The following is a 16,273-nucleotide window of genomic DNA, read 5'->3' as shown; positions in this document are numbered from 1 at the left end:
CACACTAAAATGAATGACTTGATAAGCACATGCATTTAAAGACTTTTTATTGCATAATGACCAGTTTGCTGAAGTACATCTCTGTTGCTTTAAGCACAGTGAACATTTGTTTTTTCTACAAACTACAGAATGCTTGAAATTCTGACCTTTGTTTTGCGAGGATGCTAACAGCCCAAGAATTACCATCACCTTTTTTAAACAGGCAGAATATTAGACTCTCAATTGACAAAATAATAATATTCCCATACCTGACCCAAACCGCGTTGTTTGGCCAGCTATATTAAACACAAAATAAACAGTCATGGGGAAATTCAGATGAACCAAGCATTTTCCTTAAAAGCCAAGTGGAGTACATCATTAAACAGGTTTGTCTATTCAACTTTACTCTTTTCACAGTGCTGGCAGTAATGCACAATTTCTTTGCCAATCACCTTTGAAGAAAAATACAAAGAAGAGATGTACAGTACAGTAAGCATTTTCCATGTTGGAAGGCAGACTATACACACACGCATGTGGATGACAGACATTTAAACAGTGTGGACAGAAAACTGTCAAGCATTAACTGCATTTTTCAACTTACCCACATAAGATCAATGACATGTCACTAATGAAATGCTGCTTTGGAAACAACAGAAATATACTATCACACTTTTCAATGGGATTAATACATCACTACAGAAGGGGGGGGGCTTAAATGACAAGATCAGCTGATGGGTATTCTCTCTCCAACAAGCCATCAATCACGTCAGTATGATATCATGATGAGTAAATGATACATATAAAAACCAGCACCAAATGTTTTAAAATGTAGCTGCTGGTAACAGCTAAAAAAAAGGACCTGCATCCCCCCACTTTTTTTTGTTATTCCGGCTGATTAGGCTGTAGAGGTTGCACTTGGGTCAAGCTATGTCCATGTACAATAAGAAGGGTAAAGGTGCATGTTGCCCTGTCCTGCCCTAACAGGTGCAAAAAAACAAACAGAAGAGTCAGGGAGATGCGAATCAATGACGGTCGGAACACATCCACACAATCCCAACAAGAGGACTCACCAGGTAAAATCAGTAAAAGCAATTGTGTTTCTCATGGGTGTGTAGGGCCTTGAAGGTTTGGACACAAATTCATTTTTAAGACAAGTCATCATGTTTACTTTCTATTTGTCTTTGGTGCCAGCTGAATCTACAATGTGATGTGACGTGCATGCTTTCTGAGATGACTCATCTGGTTTCTGAAGATATTGTTTGACAACACTGACAATAGTCGATACCTCTGCCATGGCCCCTTTACCTGCAACAAAGTAAAGAATTTGATTCAAAGTAAAAGTTTTCCAGAACAGATATCTATTAGTCTATGCAGGGTGGGAAATTAGATTAGATTAGTAGATTTCAGACACAAAATGATTTAGCTGGTGAATTTGAACATTTATCTGTCAGAGGCTGGTAGATGTTCACATTTTAAAAAGTAAATTTCCCACCCTGGTCTATGGCTCTGACAGTGAAGCAATTGCAAAAAGAGTTAACATGTATAGTCATTGAAGATAGCTGATCTTAGGTTTGTTATAACTGAGATCAGAATCTTCATTTGTACATTTTTATCACTTTTAATTAATGGATCAATATTACATTATTTAAAGTTTTGTGTGCATGCCTTTCTGTATGATTTTCTTCAGAAAAATACAGTTTTCCTTCAACAGTTTCCATGTTTACAGTCGTTTGTGCAAGTACAAAACCCTATAAATACTTTCAGTCCTTGATCAAACAGTCCTATCCTGTTCATGGATGTCATCAGGGAAAAAGTTCCACAACCTACCCCTTGGGCCAACTTCATTTAAATTGGTTGGAAACAGAGGTAAGTAAAGGACTGGAATGCATGTATTGGATTGCATATACAAACGTGCAATCAAAAGTTACTCTTTTAGCATGTTCTAATCAAATGCACAAGATAATTGACAAACTAAGATGTTAAATAGTTTAATCAATCATAAGATAACTAGATTAGGCAAATATAGCATTGCTATCACCGTATCTAAAGATTCAACTGATGTTAAAGTGTAGCTCAGGACAAATGAATGGAATAAAGTTGTGAGAATGATGACAAGGTGAAAACACACCCTACGCTTTACAATTTATACAGGCCACATACCATACTGTTTAGCCCGAGCAAATTAAACTGTAACTCACAAAACACATAGACTCAACCATTAGAACTGACTGTCAGTTCTAATAGTTGAGTCTATGTGTACCATCCTTGTAAGGAGGCCACAGTGTACAAATGGTCTGCTAATCCGACTATCTTGCTGATCAGAAATATACTGGGCTATTTGTCTATCACCATCTCCTAATCCCAGCACCAGGACCCATACTGGAGCCAGTCTCAGAAGTCAACAACAGTGTAGACTGCCCAGTATGCTGAGAGCCAGACAGGACTTCAGCTTCAGTTCCACCACCAATAGTTCTAACCCAAAGGCAAATCTATTAAAGTCGCCTATACTGATATCAGGGGCACTCATGACACAAGCTATTTTGCTGTTTGGATACTCTGGCAATACTAATTCCTAAAGAGAATCCTATAGGGACAACCTCAACTGTCCACCTCGCTCCTTAATATTAATTTCAGGAGGAAACATATGGGCCATCCTTAGCCTTACCATAAACAGAATATTGGAAGGTGCTCTCCTAATTAAATTCTATTTTTAAGGGTTCTCTCAAGTTTCTCACAAGCTGATCACCATTAAGTTTCAGCATTTCCAGTTCTCCGGAGTAAAGATATAGCAAGGGAGCCCAGACTTCCTTCTGCCTAGCCACTTCTTCCAAACTTTCCCTGGAGATCCTGAGGTGTTCCCAAGTCAGAAGAGACATATAATCCTGCCAATCTGCTCTGGGTCTGCAATTGAAGAACCTTTATAAACCAACATCATCAGGATGTTGTCAAGAATAAGGAAATCTGGGCCACCTTCTGTAGCAGGCCTGGGAGGGAAGCTTGCAGGTGAGTGCCTGGGCCTTCCCAAGGTTATAAGGTGGTAACCACTACTGTGTGGTCCCAACAGCCACAAGGAAGGCTTTGGTGTAGAGGCAGAGGCCTTGGCGTACTGACCCCGGGTTATGGACACAGGGTAGTATGTATCTTGTGATACATACAGTGGTGTGAAAAAGTGTTCCCCCCCTTCCTGATTTCTTATTTTTTTGCATGTTTGTCACACTTAAATGTTTCAGATCATCAAACAAATTTAAATATTAGTCAAAGATAACACAAGTAAACACAAAATGCAGTTTTTAAATGAAGGTTGTTCTTATTAAGGGAAAACAAAACCCAAACCTACATGGCCCTGTGTGAAAAAGTGATTGCCCCCTAAACCTAATAACTGGTTGGGCCATCCTTTAACAGCAACAACTGCAATCAAGCATTTGCGATAACTTGCAATGAGTCTTTTACAGCGCTGTGGAGGAATTTTGGCCCACTCATCTACGCAGAATTGTTGTAATTCAGCCCCATTGGAGGGTTTTCGAGCATGAACTGCCTTTTTAAGATGATGCCACAGCATCTCAATAGGATTCAGGTCAGGACTTTGACTAGACCACTCCAAAGTCTTCATTTTGTTCTTCTTCAGCCATTCAGAGGTGGACTTGCTGGTGTGTTTTGGATAATTGTCCTGCTGCAGAACCCAAGTTTGCTTCAGCTTGAGGTCACGAACAGATGGCCGGACATTCTCCTTCAGGAATTTTTGGTAGACAGGATTCATGGTTCCATTTATCACAGCGAGTCTTCCAGGTCCTGAAGCAGCAAAACAGCCCCAGACCATCACACTACCGCCACCATATTTTACTGTTGGTATGATGTTCTTTTTCTAAAATGCGGCATTACTTTTACGCCAGATGTAATGGGACAGACACCTTCCAAAAAGTTCAACTTTTGTCTCGCCAGTACACAGAGTATTTTCTCAAAAGTCTTGGGGATCATCAAGATGTTTTTCTGGCAAAAATGAGACAAGCCTTAATGTTCTTTTTGCTCAGCAGTGGTTTTCGTCTTGGAACTCTGCCATGCAGGCCATTTTTGCCCAGTCTCTTTCTTATGGTGGAGTCGTGAACACTGACCTTAACTGAGGCAAGTGAGGCCTGCAGTTCTTTGGATGTTGTTGTGGGGTCTCTGAATGGCTGAAGAAGAACAAAATGGCCTAGTGGAGATAGGTTGAGCAAACTGTTTGCGAATGTTTATTCAACATCTGTTGCATAATAGCCGAACCTTATATGGATTCAGATGTGAATTTGATACAGCATTCTAGTGAGGCTGACAGATGAAGAAGAACAAAATGAAGACTTTGGAGTGGCCTAGTCAATTTCCTGACCTGAATTCTATTGAGATGCTGTGGCATCATCTTAAAAAGGCAGTTCATGCTCGAAAACCCTCCAATGTGGCTGAATTACAACAATTCTGCAAAGATGAGTGGGCCAAAATTCCTCCTGCATTTTATGTTTACTTGTGTTATCTTTGACTAATATTTAAATTTGTTTCATGATCTGAAACATTTAAGTGTGACAATCATGCAAAAAATAAGAAATCAGGAAGGGGGCAAACACTAGTGCACACCACTGTACCTGTAGGTGGCACACCTTGAAAGACGGCTGTAAAAACTTTCCAAATAAATAGGGCGGGCATTCACAAATTTTCTTCTTGCATTTCTCTTTATATTAGAGCAACTTAAAACCAGACTGAAAAGCCGTATTTCACTGCCTGGCTGAAAGTTTGAAGTCTGTTGCACCAGTCTGTTGTTTCACCAATTTACTTGCCTTCAGACCATTGATGTCATATGGTATATCCTGTGCTTCTACACACTACTTCTCTATACGCTTTCAGTACGATTCCTACACCTGTCTACATCTGCTCTGTCTTATATTTAGCTCATTCTGCTTATTTTACAATCACTGCCCTTGAGGATGACTTATGTGTCATTTAAGGTAAGAATTAGTTCTTAATTGACCTGCATACTTAAAAACTGAGTATGGTAGTAATAATAAAATATGAATTGAAAAGACTATAATGCAGATAGAATCTATAGAATGGAGGTTCTTCATGCTTCATGGTCAGGTCATTTTTACTTTTCATGTTTCCGATGCATTGTAACAGGGTCCTGCATTCTGAGATTTCATAAGGTAAAAGTAAATATTGGTAGATACTTAATATGTTTTTGTTTTTTCTGGTATTAAAACCCACCTTCATCTCCACACACTAGCTTCTTAGCAATGCAGGGGATTTCCACATATCCAAACTCTGTCAGCCTGGATACCTGCTGGGCTGTAATGGGATGCTGCCACATAGCTGTATTCATTGCAGGGCAGAAGAGGAGAGGACGACTGGTATCCCATGCTCTTACCACACATGTCTGCCAATGACAAAGACTAATCAACTTGGAAATAATTTCAGATAAATCATGTAATTAATAATTATTAGCCATAACATGTTGTAGGTAATCAGATAATAATTTCATGTTCTCACCAGCAGATTGTCACAAATGCCATTAGCAATCTTTCCAAGAGTGTTGGCATCAAGGGGGGCAATGACAAGTAGGTCTGCCCAGCGCCTTAGCTCAATGTGTAGCACAGGGTCAGATCTCTGAGTCCACAGCTAGAACAGAGACATTCTGTTAGGTTCGCAATCAATGAGCCACTCACTTCCTCACTTCCTTTCTGGAATGCACGACACTGTAGACCAGGGTTTCTCAATCTTTTCTGGCCCTTGACCATGTTTTTATGTCTCAAAGTTCTAATGACCTCAGCAACTGGAAAGCTGTCAAGTAGTCACTTTAATTCACTCAATGTGATTTTGAGTAAGGTATTATTTTATATTTTAATTTCAAGAGCATTAGGAAAGCTTCAAATGGACTGTATGAAAACTATGATATACACCAAAATACACCAATTATCAAAATATCAATTTTAGAAAAATCTTCCACAATCCAGTCAGTATGTCTGTGGCACCAAGTTTTAGAAACTTTGCTACAGTTAGTTAATAATGCCAATACTAGGAAATTTGATATCATTGACATTAAGTTAATGTTACCTCCCACTCATCCTTGTCACTGTAGATTTTTACTGAAACCTCTGCAGGATTGTAGAAGTGCTTGGCATGCTCCGTGGTGACCACTTTTACATCCACCTAAAGCATAAAACAAGTCAGTGTTGCTATAGTGCTGAGGAGGTGGAAAAATAAGAAGAGACACCTACAAATGACAAGTAACTGATCTTTATCTTAGAGACGGTTTTATGGCTCTTACACTTTAGCATACCTTAGCAACTTTTACAGAATTGTGTGGTCAGATTTTTACGATAACACTGGACATGTAGTTTTGATTGCATTTCTCAGGACCATATGACCTGTGTCCAACAGTAATTTTTTGAAACACCTTTATCATCATTTCATTACACTCATACATGATATTCTGGTAGTTACCAGAGTTTGCTATTTCTACTGAGCAGACTGAAGCCACTGTTTTGGTAATTTAATCCCACTGTAGCCTACTTTGTGAGTCTTTAAATGAAAACAATACTGTAGCTGGACAAAATGACTATAATAACAAGATTATACTGCTGTGTTGTTGTTGTTTTTAGACAGCTGCCTAACAGCATACATCTCCATCTTGCGGTTATGGTGAGTTTATGCACGCTCTGCCAGGTAGAGAAGCAATAATGTGTGCATGTGCATGGGCGTATACTTGGTGTATACGTAAAAAAGACAGACAGAACAAACGGTAATTAAAAGCAGGCTCTGAATAAAAAATAAATAAATACGAAGCAGCTCACCCCAGGGAGCTGAAGAAGCTGGGATACAAAAAGAGGCAGTTTCAAGGCTGCAACGCTTCCCGTCACGCCAACAAGAACACGAAATGTCCCGCCAGATTTCAACAAATCAGTCTTTAGACAAGAAACATGATCGTCTGTCTGCATATTAGGAAATCACAAGAAGAGGTCGACAAACTGCCCTGTCGTGCCCCTGTAAACCGCTTTAACTTAACTACTTCCGTAAATATTCATCACCAGCCAATCAGAGGAGAGCATAATCAGCGGAGCTCTCTCCTGCATGAGCACGTCGCTACGCTGACAGATGGCGACCGCGCACGTTCGCAGAATATTCTGGGTATTTGGTGAGGCTTTCCAGGACGGCTAGCATGAGGCGAGGAGACTTCATTCATTGTCCGCCCACACTGATATTTGTTTGAAACTTAAAACTCTATAAAAAACGGAACAATGACACTCACACCTCTCGTTTACTGGGCTCAACGCCATGAAGAGATTTACCTGCGAGTGGAACTGACAGACGCTCAGGTGAGCTAACAAGAGTGCACCTAACAGGACACAAACTGCCTGCACTCACTTTTCATCAGGAAATTGCTTTCGGATAGTACTCTCTGACAGGCACGTGCACTATTTCGTGCCTCTAAGGGTAAATATTAAATAATGCAAATGAAGAGTGTAGGCTCTTGTAAATGCCACACCGCTGGGTAGCTGTACACTTTGGATATCGGATGACAAATAGAGATCATTTTGGGTAATAGTTGATATAAAGCTCCTGCTAAGGCCTGTCATTATCTATCCGGTTCTTATGACACTGTATATTGCTATAATGTTTATTGTGCAGTAAACAGTAAGAGCTGATTCAGGGTGGAGATTATGTTAAACGACTCACTTCCTCGAGCGTGTCTTCAAACAAGGAAATTATTCAGGCTGGTAATTAAATGTCACCATTGGTGATGGATTTTTAGATTGTTATGGTAACCTTAGCTTCATTGTATTTTAAATGTTTTATTATTGTGTCTGTTCAACGGTATTGTGCACAGGCAAGTAATATGATGCTTAAATTCTCACTCTGTAGGAGGAAGTAAGCTCATCATCTGCCTCTTTTTCTTTTTGCAGAATATTGATGTCCATGTACACGAAAAAGTGCTTCAGTTTAGAGGTGACGTACATTTCATGTTCATTTGACTATGAAAATATTTGTTTAAAAGAAAATGATTTGTAACAGTTCTTATGGTATTTTGTGTGTAGCCCAGGGCCATGGTGCAAAAGGACAAAACGAGTACAAGTTCAGCTTGGAGTTTCTTTTACCAGTAAAGCCAGAGGTATGTATCCATGTTAAAATCAGTCCTAGAACTGTACTGCTCCTTTCTTACTTATGCCCTCTAGTTTTGCTGACTGTGCTCATCAATCTGTGTGTCCAGGTGAGCCATAAGTCCACGCAGCGGCAGGTGAATATTACAGTGCGGAAAGAGCAGCGAGGTTGGTGGGAAAGACTGGCGGCACAGGAGCGTAAACCAGTCTTCCTGGTACCTGATTTTGACCGCTGGCTGGACGAATCTGACGCTGAGATGGAGATCCGGGAAAAGGTGAGATTCAAGTTTTGACATCAGTGAGACATTTTGCGCAACCCTGCATTTGACAACTGTAATAAATAACATACTCATACTCAGTATTGCAAAAATATTAATATTATCCAAATATAATAACTAAGATTGTACTATTGATACCAAAGGCAAAGACTGAACACTTGTATCAATATATTGTTGTTGTTTTTTACTTTGAAAAGGAGGAGAAAAGGAACAGGCTGAAGGCTTCAAGGCATAAAGAGGAAGGTGAGCACAAATCTTTCTGGATGCATGCCTGTTTCTCTGAAGTCTAACAATTTTGTTCCCACATTTTGTTGAAGAGTTTGTTTTTGGCAGTAAACTTTTGTCAAATTGTTCAAGCAAAGTTGTGTGTATCAGTTGCCTCTGTGATTTATTTTTCTTTATAATGTTTCAGGGTTTGTCAGCCTGAAAACTGGATTTTTGTTTGTATATAACCTGGTACAGTTTCTTGGTTTTTCATGGATCTTTGTCAACATGACTGTGCGGCTCTTTATCTTTGGCGAAGGTGAGGAAATATATAAGACTTCTGTGGCTTAAAGTCCTTAAAGTTCCTTCATTGATCAATTTCTTCACAAAAACCTGGTAAGACATTTATTTTATAAGACTGCTCTCATTTCAGATTCCCTCTACGACACGTTTCACACCATATCAGACGTGATGTTCTTCTGCCAGATCCTGGCAGCAGTAGAGGTCCTCAATGCTGCTTTTGGTGTAGTCCGGACAGGTGTTATTCCTACTCTTATACAGGTATAGGATGCTCATTAGCTACAATTGAAATTTCATGATGTGCACGACTATAAAAAATGCGTGTAACAGATGTGCCAATACATTTCAAGTGTTAGTACTAATTTATTATTAAGTGGGTTTTGTTCTTTTACTAGGTGGTTGGAAGGAATTTTATCCTCTTCATCATTTTTGGTAGTTTGGAGGAAATGCACAACCAGGTAGTTGTGTTCTTCGTTTTCTATCTGTGGAGCGCCATTGAGATTTTTAGGTAAGTATGCATCTGCCTCATCGTTGTTCATGCTGAACAGTCATGTAAATGGATTTATTTGAGATTTATTTTTATTTTCAAGCCAGAGTCTAAGCACAATTTTGTGTCACAGAAATCACACCAAATGTTCTCTAAATGGACAAACTTCTGCTGAATTGTGGACGTTTTAAGCTATTTTGTTGTTAATAAGATTTAGAAGTTTAAACAATATTGTAAAAATTAGATTATTACTGGATTATTACTTTTTAGTTTGATTCTGCTTACTCAGAAACACAAATCTTAAAATATAGCAACAATTAGTCCATTAATCAATCGAAAGAAAATTAAGCAAAAATGCCAAACATTTGATTGTTCCAGGTTCTCAAATGTGGAAATGTATTTCTTTTCTTGGCCTTAGTTCTAGCCCTACAACAAATGCTAAAACTGTTGCAGTATAACATCTGTGGCATTAACTGTTGACACAACAAGCACACTGTCAGTAAAAGAGGCACAAAGCAAATCTGATCAGAGCAGCAGCATCACTTCAAGACAGATCAACAGACAGAAGTTTGAGGTTAAGGTTTATGAAGCAGCAGATGGGTGCAGCAGTTGGTGTTACAAGAATCACCATCATCAGTCATTTAGGCAGCATTGTTATGAGGATGGACTATTATTGCTGCAGCCTTGTCTGTTGATTAATAGCAACACGCCTTGTGTTTCCTTCCTAAAACTGACATGATGCTGCAATTTCAGGTATCCATTTTACATGCTGGGCTGTTTCAATACAGAGTGGGAAACTCTCACATGGCTGCGGTACACAATCTGGATACCACTGTACCCATTAGGTGTTATATCTGAAGGTGAGTTTGTTTACTTCTCTCAGAGTTAATAATAATTCTTCACACACACAAGTACTAAAATGTATCTCATCTACCAATTCCATGTAGCTGTTGCTGTGATACAATCTATTCCCATCTTTGACAAGACCAAACTCTTCAGCATTCCTCTACCAAAGGCCGTTGGTACTTCTATCAGCTTCTCATACTTCCTGCACATCTATCTTGTTCTCATGTTTCTAGGTATGTCTCCAGATAAAACATTAATCATACATATCTTTGAACAAATATGTTCTAATGTCAGCATTTCTTTTCTGATATCAAATTTTGTTTTGTTTATGCCGACCCTTCCACCCTGCTCAGGACTTTTTATCAACTTCCGTCATCTTTACAAGCAGAGGAAGAGGCTTTTCTGTACCAAGAAGAGGAAAGCAAATTGAGATTCAGCACCAACAACACTCAAACACCTTTGCTGCCTGCTTGTTTTAAAATGAAAATGTTTTAAATGATCATCATTAACCATGCTCCAGTCAAATCACTTCTAGTATTTGTTATGAAGAAGTTATTTTTCTTTTCCTTTGCTTTCACTAAAATAATTTCATTTATGGTCAACATGAACAAGATGATGCAATATTGAAAGTCTCATTTACTGGTGATTTGAGTTCTTAGATGTATTTTGTAGATTAGTGAAGAGCTGTACTAAGCCATATAACTTGATATACTTTGTGATACTGTGTTTATTTTTCCTTTTAAGTTTTTTTTTTTCTGAATGGATTGCGACAGGCACTGATGATGAAACCCTGCTGTCGTCATTTCATACTAATTTGTGTACGAATGAAGAGAGACAACATTCTCAACAAATACTGTATTTGTTATCATTCCAGATTTCTAAACCGTCCCACAAACCTCAGGGAAAATTATACTGGTGACTGGTGACTAAAATTCAGAGAACATTTTGTGTCCCTTATGCTCAGTATTTACCTGCTATGAAGAATTCAAATGCCAACATTTCCCAGGTTTCCTGTACATGCGGCAGTTATTTGACACTGAATAAAAATGAAATTTAAATCTAGTCAATTTGTGAAAAAGATCCTACAAAAGGAACATGTAAAAAACAAAAAAAAAAATATGTACACGCTAACATCTTACAAACACCTCCTTATGTACATTTTGCCATATTTATGCAGTGTCAAAGAAGGAGTGTAAGTGACTCCGACATTAAGGTTTTTGAAGCAACCCCCTTGATGAGTTCTTTAAACAACATTCAGCACGCACAGGTGCTGCCCACACAGGCTGAGGCTTCTATATTTTAGTCAGTTTTTACTAATTCAGACGTGGCTCAGCTTGAGAAGTCAGTGTGCATGGGAACAATGTTGTGATCAAAAGCAGCATACTGGGAGTCACCAGTGCTGGCCAGCTTGAGTTGCTGTGCGGCGTGGGAGAGCTGGAAAGCAGCATCCGGATGGGCCGAGTCTGGCAGCAGGGTGCACTCTCTCTCCAGCAGATCAGCCACTCCCTTCAGGAGCTCCCAGAAACCGAAAGCCAAGGCAGCCTTCCGAAGACGGTTCAGCTCCTGACAGATTCAAATACAAACAAGTCATTTAAAATTATGAAAAATATCACAGTTCAAGGTTATAGTTTTCAGCTAAATTTACCTTATAGAAGGTTTGAGTTTTATCTGGCAATTTCCTTGCATTCCTCAGGATCTTCTGCACATCAGTCTGTGGAATGATAGCATAAATAACTTGAGTCAATGGTCACCAGAAATGACCTTCAACAATGTTTTGACTCAATACTCAATATGGTCACAGTCCTAAAAATCTCTAAATTGAAAACTGTGATTACTATTAATTGTGAAAGGTCCTAGCTGCAATGCATTAAGGGAAAACAGTCCCTCCAGTTTCTTTAAAAGTACCATGGCAGGTGCATTTTGGGAACACAAAGTCTGAAGATACCATGTAAAAATGACCTGTACCAACTGTCATTTCTATAAAGACTTTAACAAAAAACTGTGCTTTTATACAGCAATTTTACTGTACCTGTAGCCCACTGGCCTTAATCCACACAGTGACATTCTGGGCATAGCTTCGTTTGACCTGGGGCTGCACAGGGAAAGGACTTTTACTGTCATCCTCTCCATAGGGATTTTCAGCAGCCTCTGAAATACCAGAAAGGTCATGAAACAGTGAAGTCAGTATCACGATCAAAGCAGTCTAACTTTGTAATAAAACTGTAAATGATTAACTGGTTGATTATGTACACATACAGATAGGCCTTGGCAATTTAGGAACAAACGGTCATTTACCTGTACATGGGTTAGTGTAAGTTACATTTAAATGCTGAGTTTTACAATATCACAAAAATGTCATACTTACAGCAGTGCTAAAGAGACCCTGTAGACGTTTGTTGTAAACAACGTAAAACACTGCTGTTTGCTTGTTTGACATGTGTCTGCAGAGACACCAGACACAGTGAAGGGGTGTGAGGTTACCTGATATTGGTCCCAAATGTGAGATCTTGCCCAGCCAAGGCAGAGGCTCTGGACCGGGCTCAAACAGAGACATCATCAGGTTTGATTTCTTCTTGCTATCTGCTTGGGAGTACAGCATGCCGAACCACTCTGGCCTGGGAAAAAGAAAACTAGATTTAGACCATTTCCAAAATAAAAATGTATTAACTCATTTTACTCTGCAGTTGTCTTAATACTGCACTAAATTCTGAACATAGCATAATTCATATACGTTAAATATAAACAGCTGCGTTGCATCTCACCCTAGCTGGACCAGTGCCACCATGCCCTCAACTTTAAGACTGCCATGTAAAAGTACGCAAAAATTTGGACTTTTGCCTGCCACTTGACTGGCAGAGGGTTCTTCCTCAAGCTCTTCTGTGCCTCCTGTGCCAACTTCATCCCCCTCTGAAATAAAATACATTGGCAATACCATAATTGACACAAGGCAAACTGAGGGCTCACTGATTTCAGTTTTTGTATTTAAAAAAAAATGTGAATATGAAAGGTAATAATAATAAAGTGAAAAAATGGGGTTTTAAAAATATTATTTGCATCACAAACACTTTGTATTTTAACTCTTTGTTCTTTATTTACTCTAATTTCTCTGGTGCATTATCAGTAGCTTGTTTGCATTTTCTCCCCATTTTTCTCTTTTAATTTGTATTACTGGAAGCACAATCTGAGCTGCCCTTGTTGCAAAAAGACATGGTTGACTGTGTGGGGACATACAATGCAGGTGAAAATCTGTTTAAAATGATCCACTCCTTAAAAGAAAATCTAGATATATTCTGTGAAAATCAGTTAAACCAAAAGCAATGAGCCCTAGGCATGCTGTACAGCTGATTGTCTATGAATATTTAGTTCTTCTTTAAAACAACACAACAAATTTTCAACACTAACCTTTGTTTACAGCAATAGGAAGTACCAAGTGTCTGGATATAACAGGAGGACTGGAAATGTCAGCAATTTCAATAAAGCCCACAATTTCCAAATCTGAAACAAGTATAACAGGATAAATGTGTGCTAAGAGGGAAAAAAAAGTTTACATTTTACTTTAAATCATTAAATTTGAAGCCAGCTGGGTACCTGTACTGACTGTTCGGGGCATGGGCTCCACCTCTTCATCCATCACAACAGGCTCAGGTCGAGGGAACACCTGAACATCTGAGGACAGGTTCCCACAGTGCAGGACAGCATGGAAGGGAGAGTATGCGTGATCAATCAGCCTCCTGAAGACATAAAAAGGCATACAGTGGCCAAAGTTTCCTTAGTAAACATATAAACATGAAAAAGTACAGTTTTTTTCTGGATTATTTCCCCAGTAACAGTCATACCCAAACATGGACTGTATACTCTTCATGCAAAGTGGTCCCTCCATAGTGAAGATCTGTCCATCACCTCCACTGAGACGAAGTAGCTCCTCCAAGTTGTCCATGGCATCAGTCATCTGTAACTACACAAGACAGGGGGTTGCATTTGTTGCAGCTAGCAAATCTATTGCAAGCGCTAACTTGGCATAAGCTTAAATTTTACATGGATGCAATAAAAACTTCCCCGGCACACTAAAGAAAACTGTTGCTACTTGACAGAAAAGATAATGTGCTCAAGGCTCTTGTGAGGTTGCATTCATTTTTGTGTTACAGTTAGAAAGATAGAATTTTTTTAAAAAGTGTGAATGCAGAAGTACTGGAGGAATATAAAACAAAATATCAAAGATTTTCTCTTTGAGTCTCATGGCTCAAAATTGCCAGTAGTCATAACTGTCAAACTGCCATTCTCTCATCCTAAAATTTCTTCACCAATATCTAAGATATAAAGGCCCAGTAGAGGCCATCGCCTTAGATCTTGTTTATGACCAGCTGCTTCTGGTTTCATGGTATCTGACCAAATTTCCTCCATGGTTTTACACTGACTGTGTTCAGATCAAGATGCAATTAAATAGAAATTAATTGTTGAACAGCCACCAAAAAATGGTGATTCAGTACCTCCTCTGCATTGGCTACACACATGATGAATAGTTTGGTAGGGAAAGGGAAAGGGAGTGGGAATTTCTTGTCATCCCCACGCTGCTTCAGTGTTTGGAGGGAGTGACGTAGGGAACCCTTTCCAATACCAAGAGATCCATCAGTAACCAGCACCACCTACAGGACAAAGGAAGGAGGTACATAAACATAATCCTATGTAACAATAAATGGACATGGATTGCTGAGATCACTATGGAAAAGTGATTTGACTGCACACTAGCTTTATTTAATCAATAATAAACTCAGAGGTGTGATGATATTGTATAAAGGACTTGTCAAAATACCTGACAGGGACAGGCACTGCCCCACTCCTGCTGTACCACGTTACTAACTCCATTAAGAGCTGATTCAACACAGGTCTTGTCATAGTCTTCCAGGTTGCTCAGAGCCTCCTGCTTGGAAAGAGACATTAATTAGATCCCCAACTCTTCTCCAAAGTCTCCAGACTCTTTTTCTCTGAGGTCAAACTCGGGCAGTGACTCAGGAGAGGAAAACATGCTTTGATTTTTCAGATTGATTCTCATATGAGGCAAACTTTACCTGTAATGCATTGTAATCTCTAGTGAAAGGCACCAAGAGCTCCCAGAGTGAAGAAAAGGCCATCAGTGATGTGAACTCCAATCGGTAGTTTGAGGCCATGTGTTCAAACAACATATTCAGTCCGTGGACAGCCAGGTTCTTCCTCTGAAACTCCTCGCTGCCATCCTGCGACACTGGCCGTGTCATGGACAGAGACACGTCCATTAAGACCACGGTAGGCATGGCTTACTGCTTATATAGATCCCCAATAATATAATGGACAAAGTACCCTCCAATGTGCTCCCACTGAAGGAAAAGAAAAAGATGATATTTGTGAGGACAACAGCACAAAACTGAGAATTTGGCTAACTTAGCGTTTAATAGCGTATCTTCCTATCGCTGGAGGGCATGTTAACAAGATAATTCGTCAATTATGTAGCTTATTATGCTACTAGTGTTAATTTCAGCGCAACTACTTTTGAGAGTAAGTTATCATAGTGAGGTTAGTTTAGTTAAAACAACGATCATTAACGACGTTAAAAGCTAAAAATGAAAGAACACGTCACAGCAAAGGACTGTTAGCTAATGTTGGCTAGTTCTTCGACTAACTTACGCTAGCATTCTGCAACGTAACGCCAAAACACCCAACGGAAGAAACATTCTGGTTACTATTTAACAAATGTGAGACGATAACCATCCATAGGTTAAACTACAATGTGAACAATTAATATGACAAAAATTAAATATATAACGTTACATGCCATTGAACGTTTCGCTCCCCATCCAGTGTTTGTGTTGTAATGTGCAGCACTACTTCTGTCCGGGTAACAGCACTGTACTTTAGAATAAATAGTTCCCATGTGATCTTCACATATTTCTGTGCTGAAAAATCTATTCATAGATCAGCAGGGAAATTCAATAATTTAATCATTAATTCGATTTGCTTATGTATATTAAATCTGGGAGGTATTAAAGTTCAAATTTTGACAGGTTTAGATCCGCGCGCAGGTGGCGGTA

The 16,273-nt window shown here is 39.2% G+C and overlaps 3 protein-coding genes across 5 annotated transcripts; 1 reads left to right on the top strand and 2 right to left on the bottom strand.

Moving 5' to 3' along the window:
* Positions 1–30: 30 nt before the first annotated feature.
* On the bottom strand, positions 31–7,075 carry ppcdc (phosphopantothenoylcysteine decarboxylase). The gene is made up of 5 exons (XM_044194207.1): positions 6,792–7,075; positions 6,052–6,147; positions 5,488–5,616; positions 5,206–5,374; positions 31–1,284 (listed from the first exon to the last, which is right to left on the bottom strand). The coding sequence occupies exons 1-5, from the start codon at positions 6,933–6,935 to the stop codon at positions 1,151–1,153; spliced, it is 672 nt and encodes a 223-aa protein (XP_044050142.1). The 5' UTR covers positions 6,936–7,075; the 3' UTR covers positions 31–1,150.
* Positions 7,076–7,098: 23 nt separating this feature from the next.
* On the top strand, positions 7,099–11,292 carry hacd3 (3-hydroxyacyl-CoA dehydratase 3). The gene is made up of 11 exons (XM_044194206.1): positions 7,099–7,313; positions 7,902–7,944; positions 8,034–8,107; positions 8,207–8,371; positions 8,572–8,617; positions 8,787–8,897; positions 9,012–9,139; positions 9,274–9,386; positions 10,119–10,225; positions 10,313–10,444; positions 10,565–11,292. Exons 1-11 carry the CDS (start codon positions 7,236–7,238, stop codon positions 10,639–10,641), a joined length of 1,074 nt encoding a protein of 357 aa, XP_044050141.1. The 5' UTR covers positions 7,099–7,235; the 3' UTR covers positions 10,642–11,292.
* On the bottom strand, positions 11,052–16,110 carry ints14 (integrator complex subunit 14). Of its 3 annotated transcripts, none has more exons than XM_044194203.1 (12): positions 16,018–16,110; positions 15,278–15,562; positions 15,022–15,132; positions 14,699–14,854; positions 14,048–14,166; positions 13,800–13,942; positions 13,614–13,706; positions 12,974–13,118; positions 12,693–12,826; positions 12,241–12,359; positions 11,857–11,922; positions 11,052–11,774 (listed from the first exon to the last, which is right to left on the bottom strand). In XM_044194203.1, the coding sequence occupies exons 2-12, from the start codon at positions 15,497–15,499 to the stop codon at positions 11,541–11,543; spliced, it is 1,542 nt and encodes a 513-aa protein (XP_044050138.1). In that variant the 5' UTR covers positions 15,500–15,562; positions 16,018–16,110; the 3' UTR covers positions 11,052–11,540. The 3 variants fall into 3 exon arrangements, with proteins under 3 accessions (XP_044050138.1, XP_044050140.1, XP_044050139.1); XM_044194205.1 differs by having other exon boundaries at positions 15,022–15,129; positions 16,018–16,109; XM_044194204.1 differs by lacking the exon at positions 16,018–16,110 and adding an exon at positions 15,870–15,982.
* Between the last annotated feature and the right edge of the window lie 163 nt (positions 16,111–16,273).

Source organism: Siniperca chuatsi, linkage group LG4 (genome assembly GCF_020085105.1).
Source record: "Siniperca chuatsi isolate FFG_IHB_CAS linkage group LG4, ASM2008510v1, whole genome shotgun sequence".
NCBI classification, from domain to species: Eukaryota; Metazoa; Chordata; class Actinopteri; order Centrarchiformes; family Sinipercidae; genus Siniperca; species Siniperca chuatsi.
Note: the sequence above shows the minus strand (reverse complement) of the source record. Positions and strands in the feature narration are given on the sequence as shown.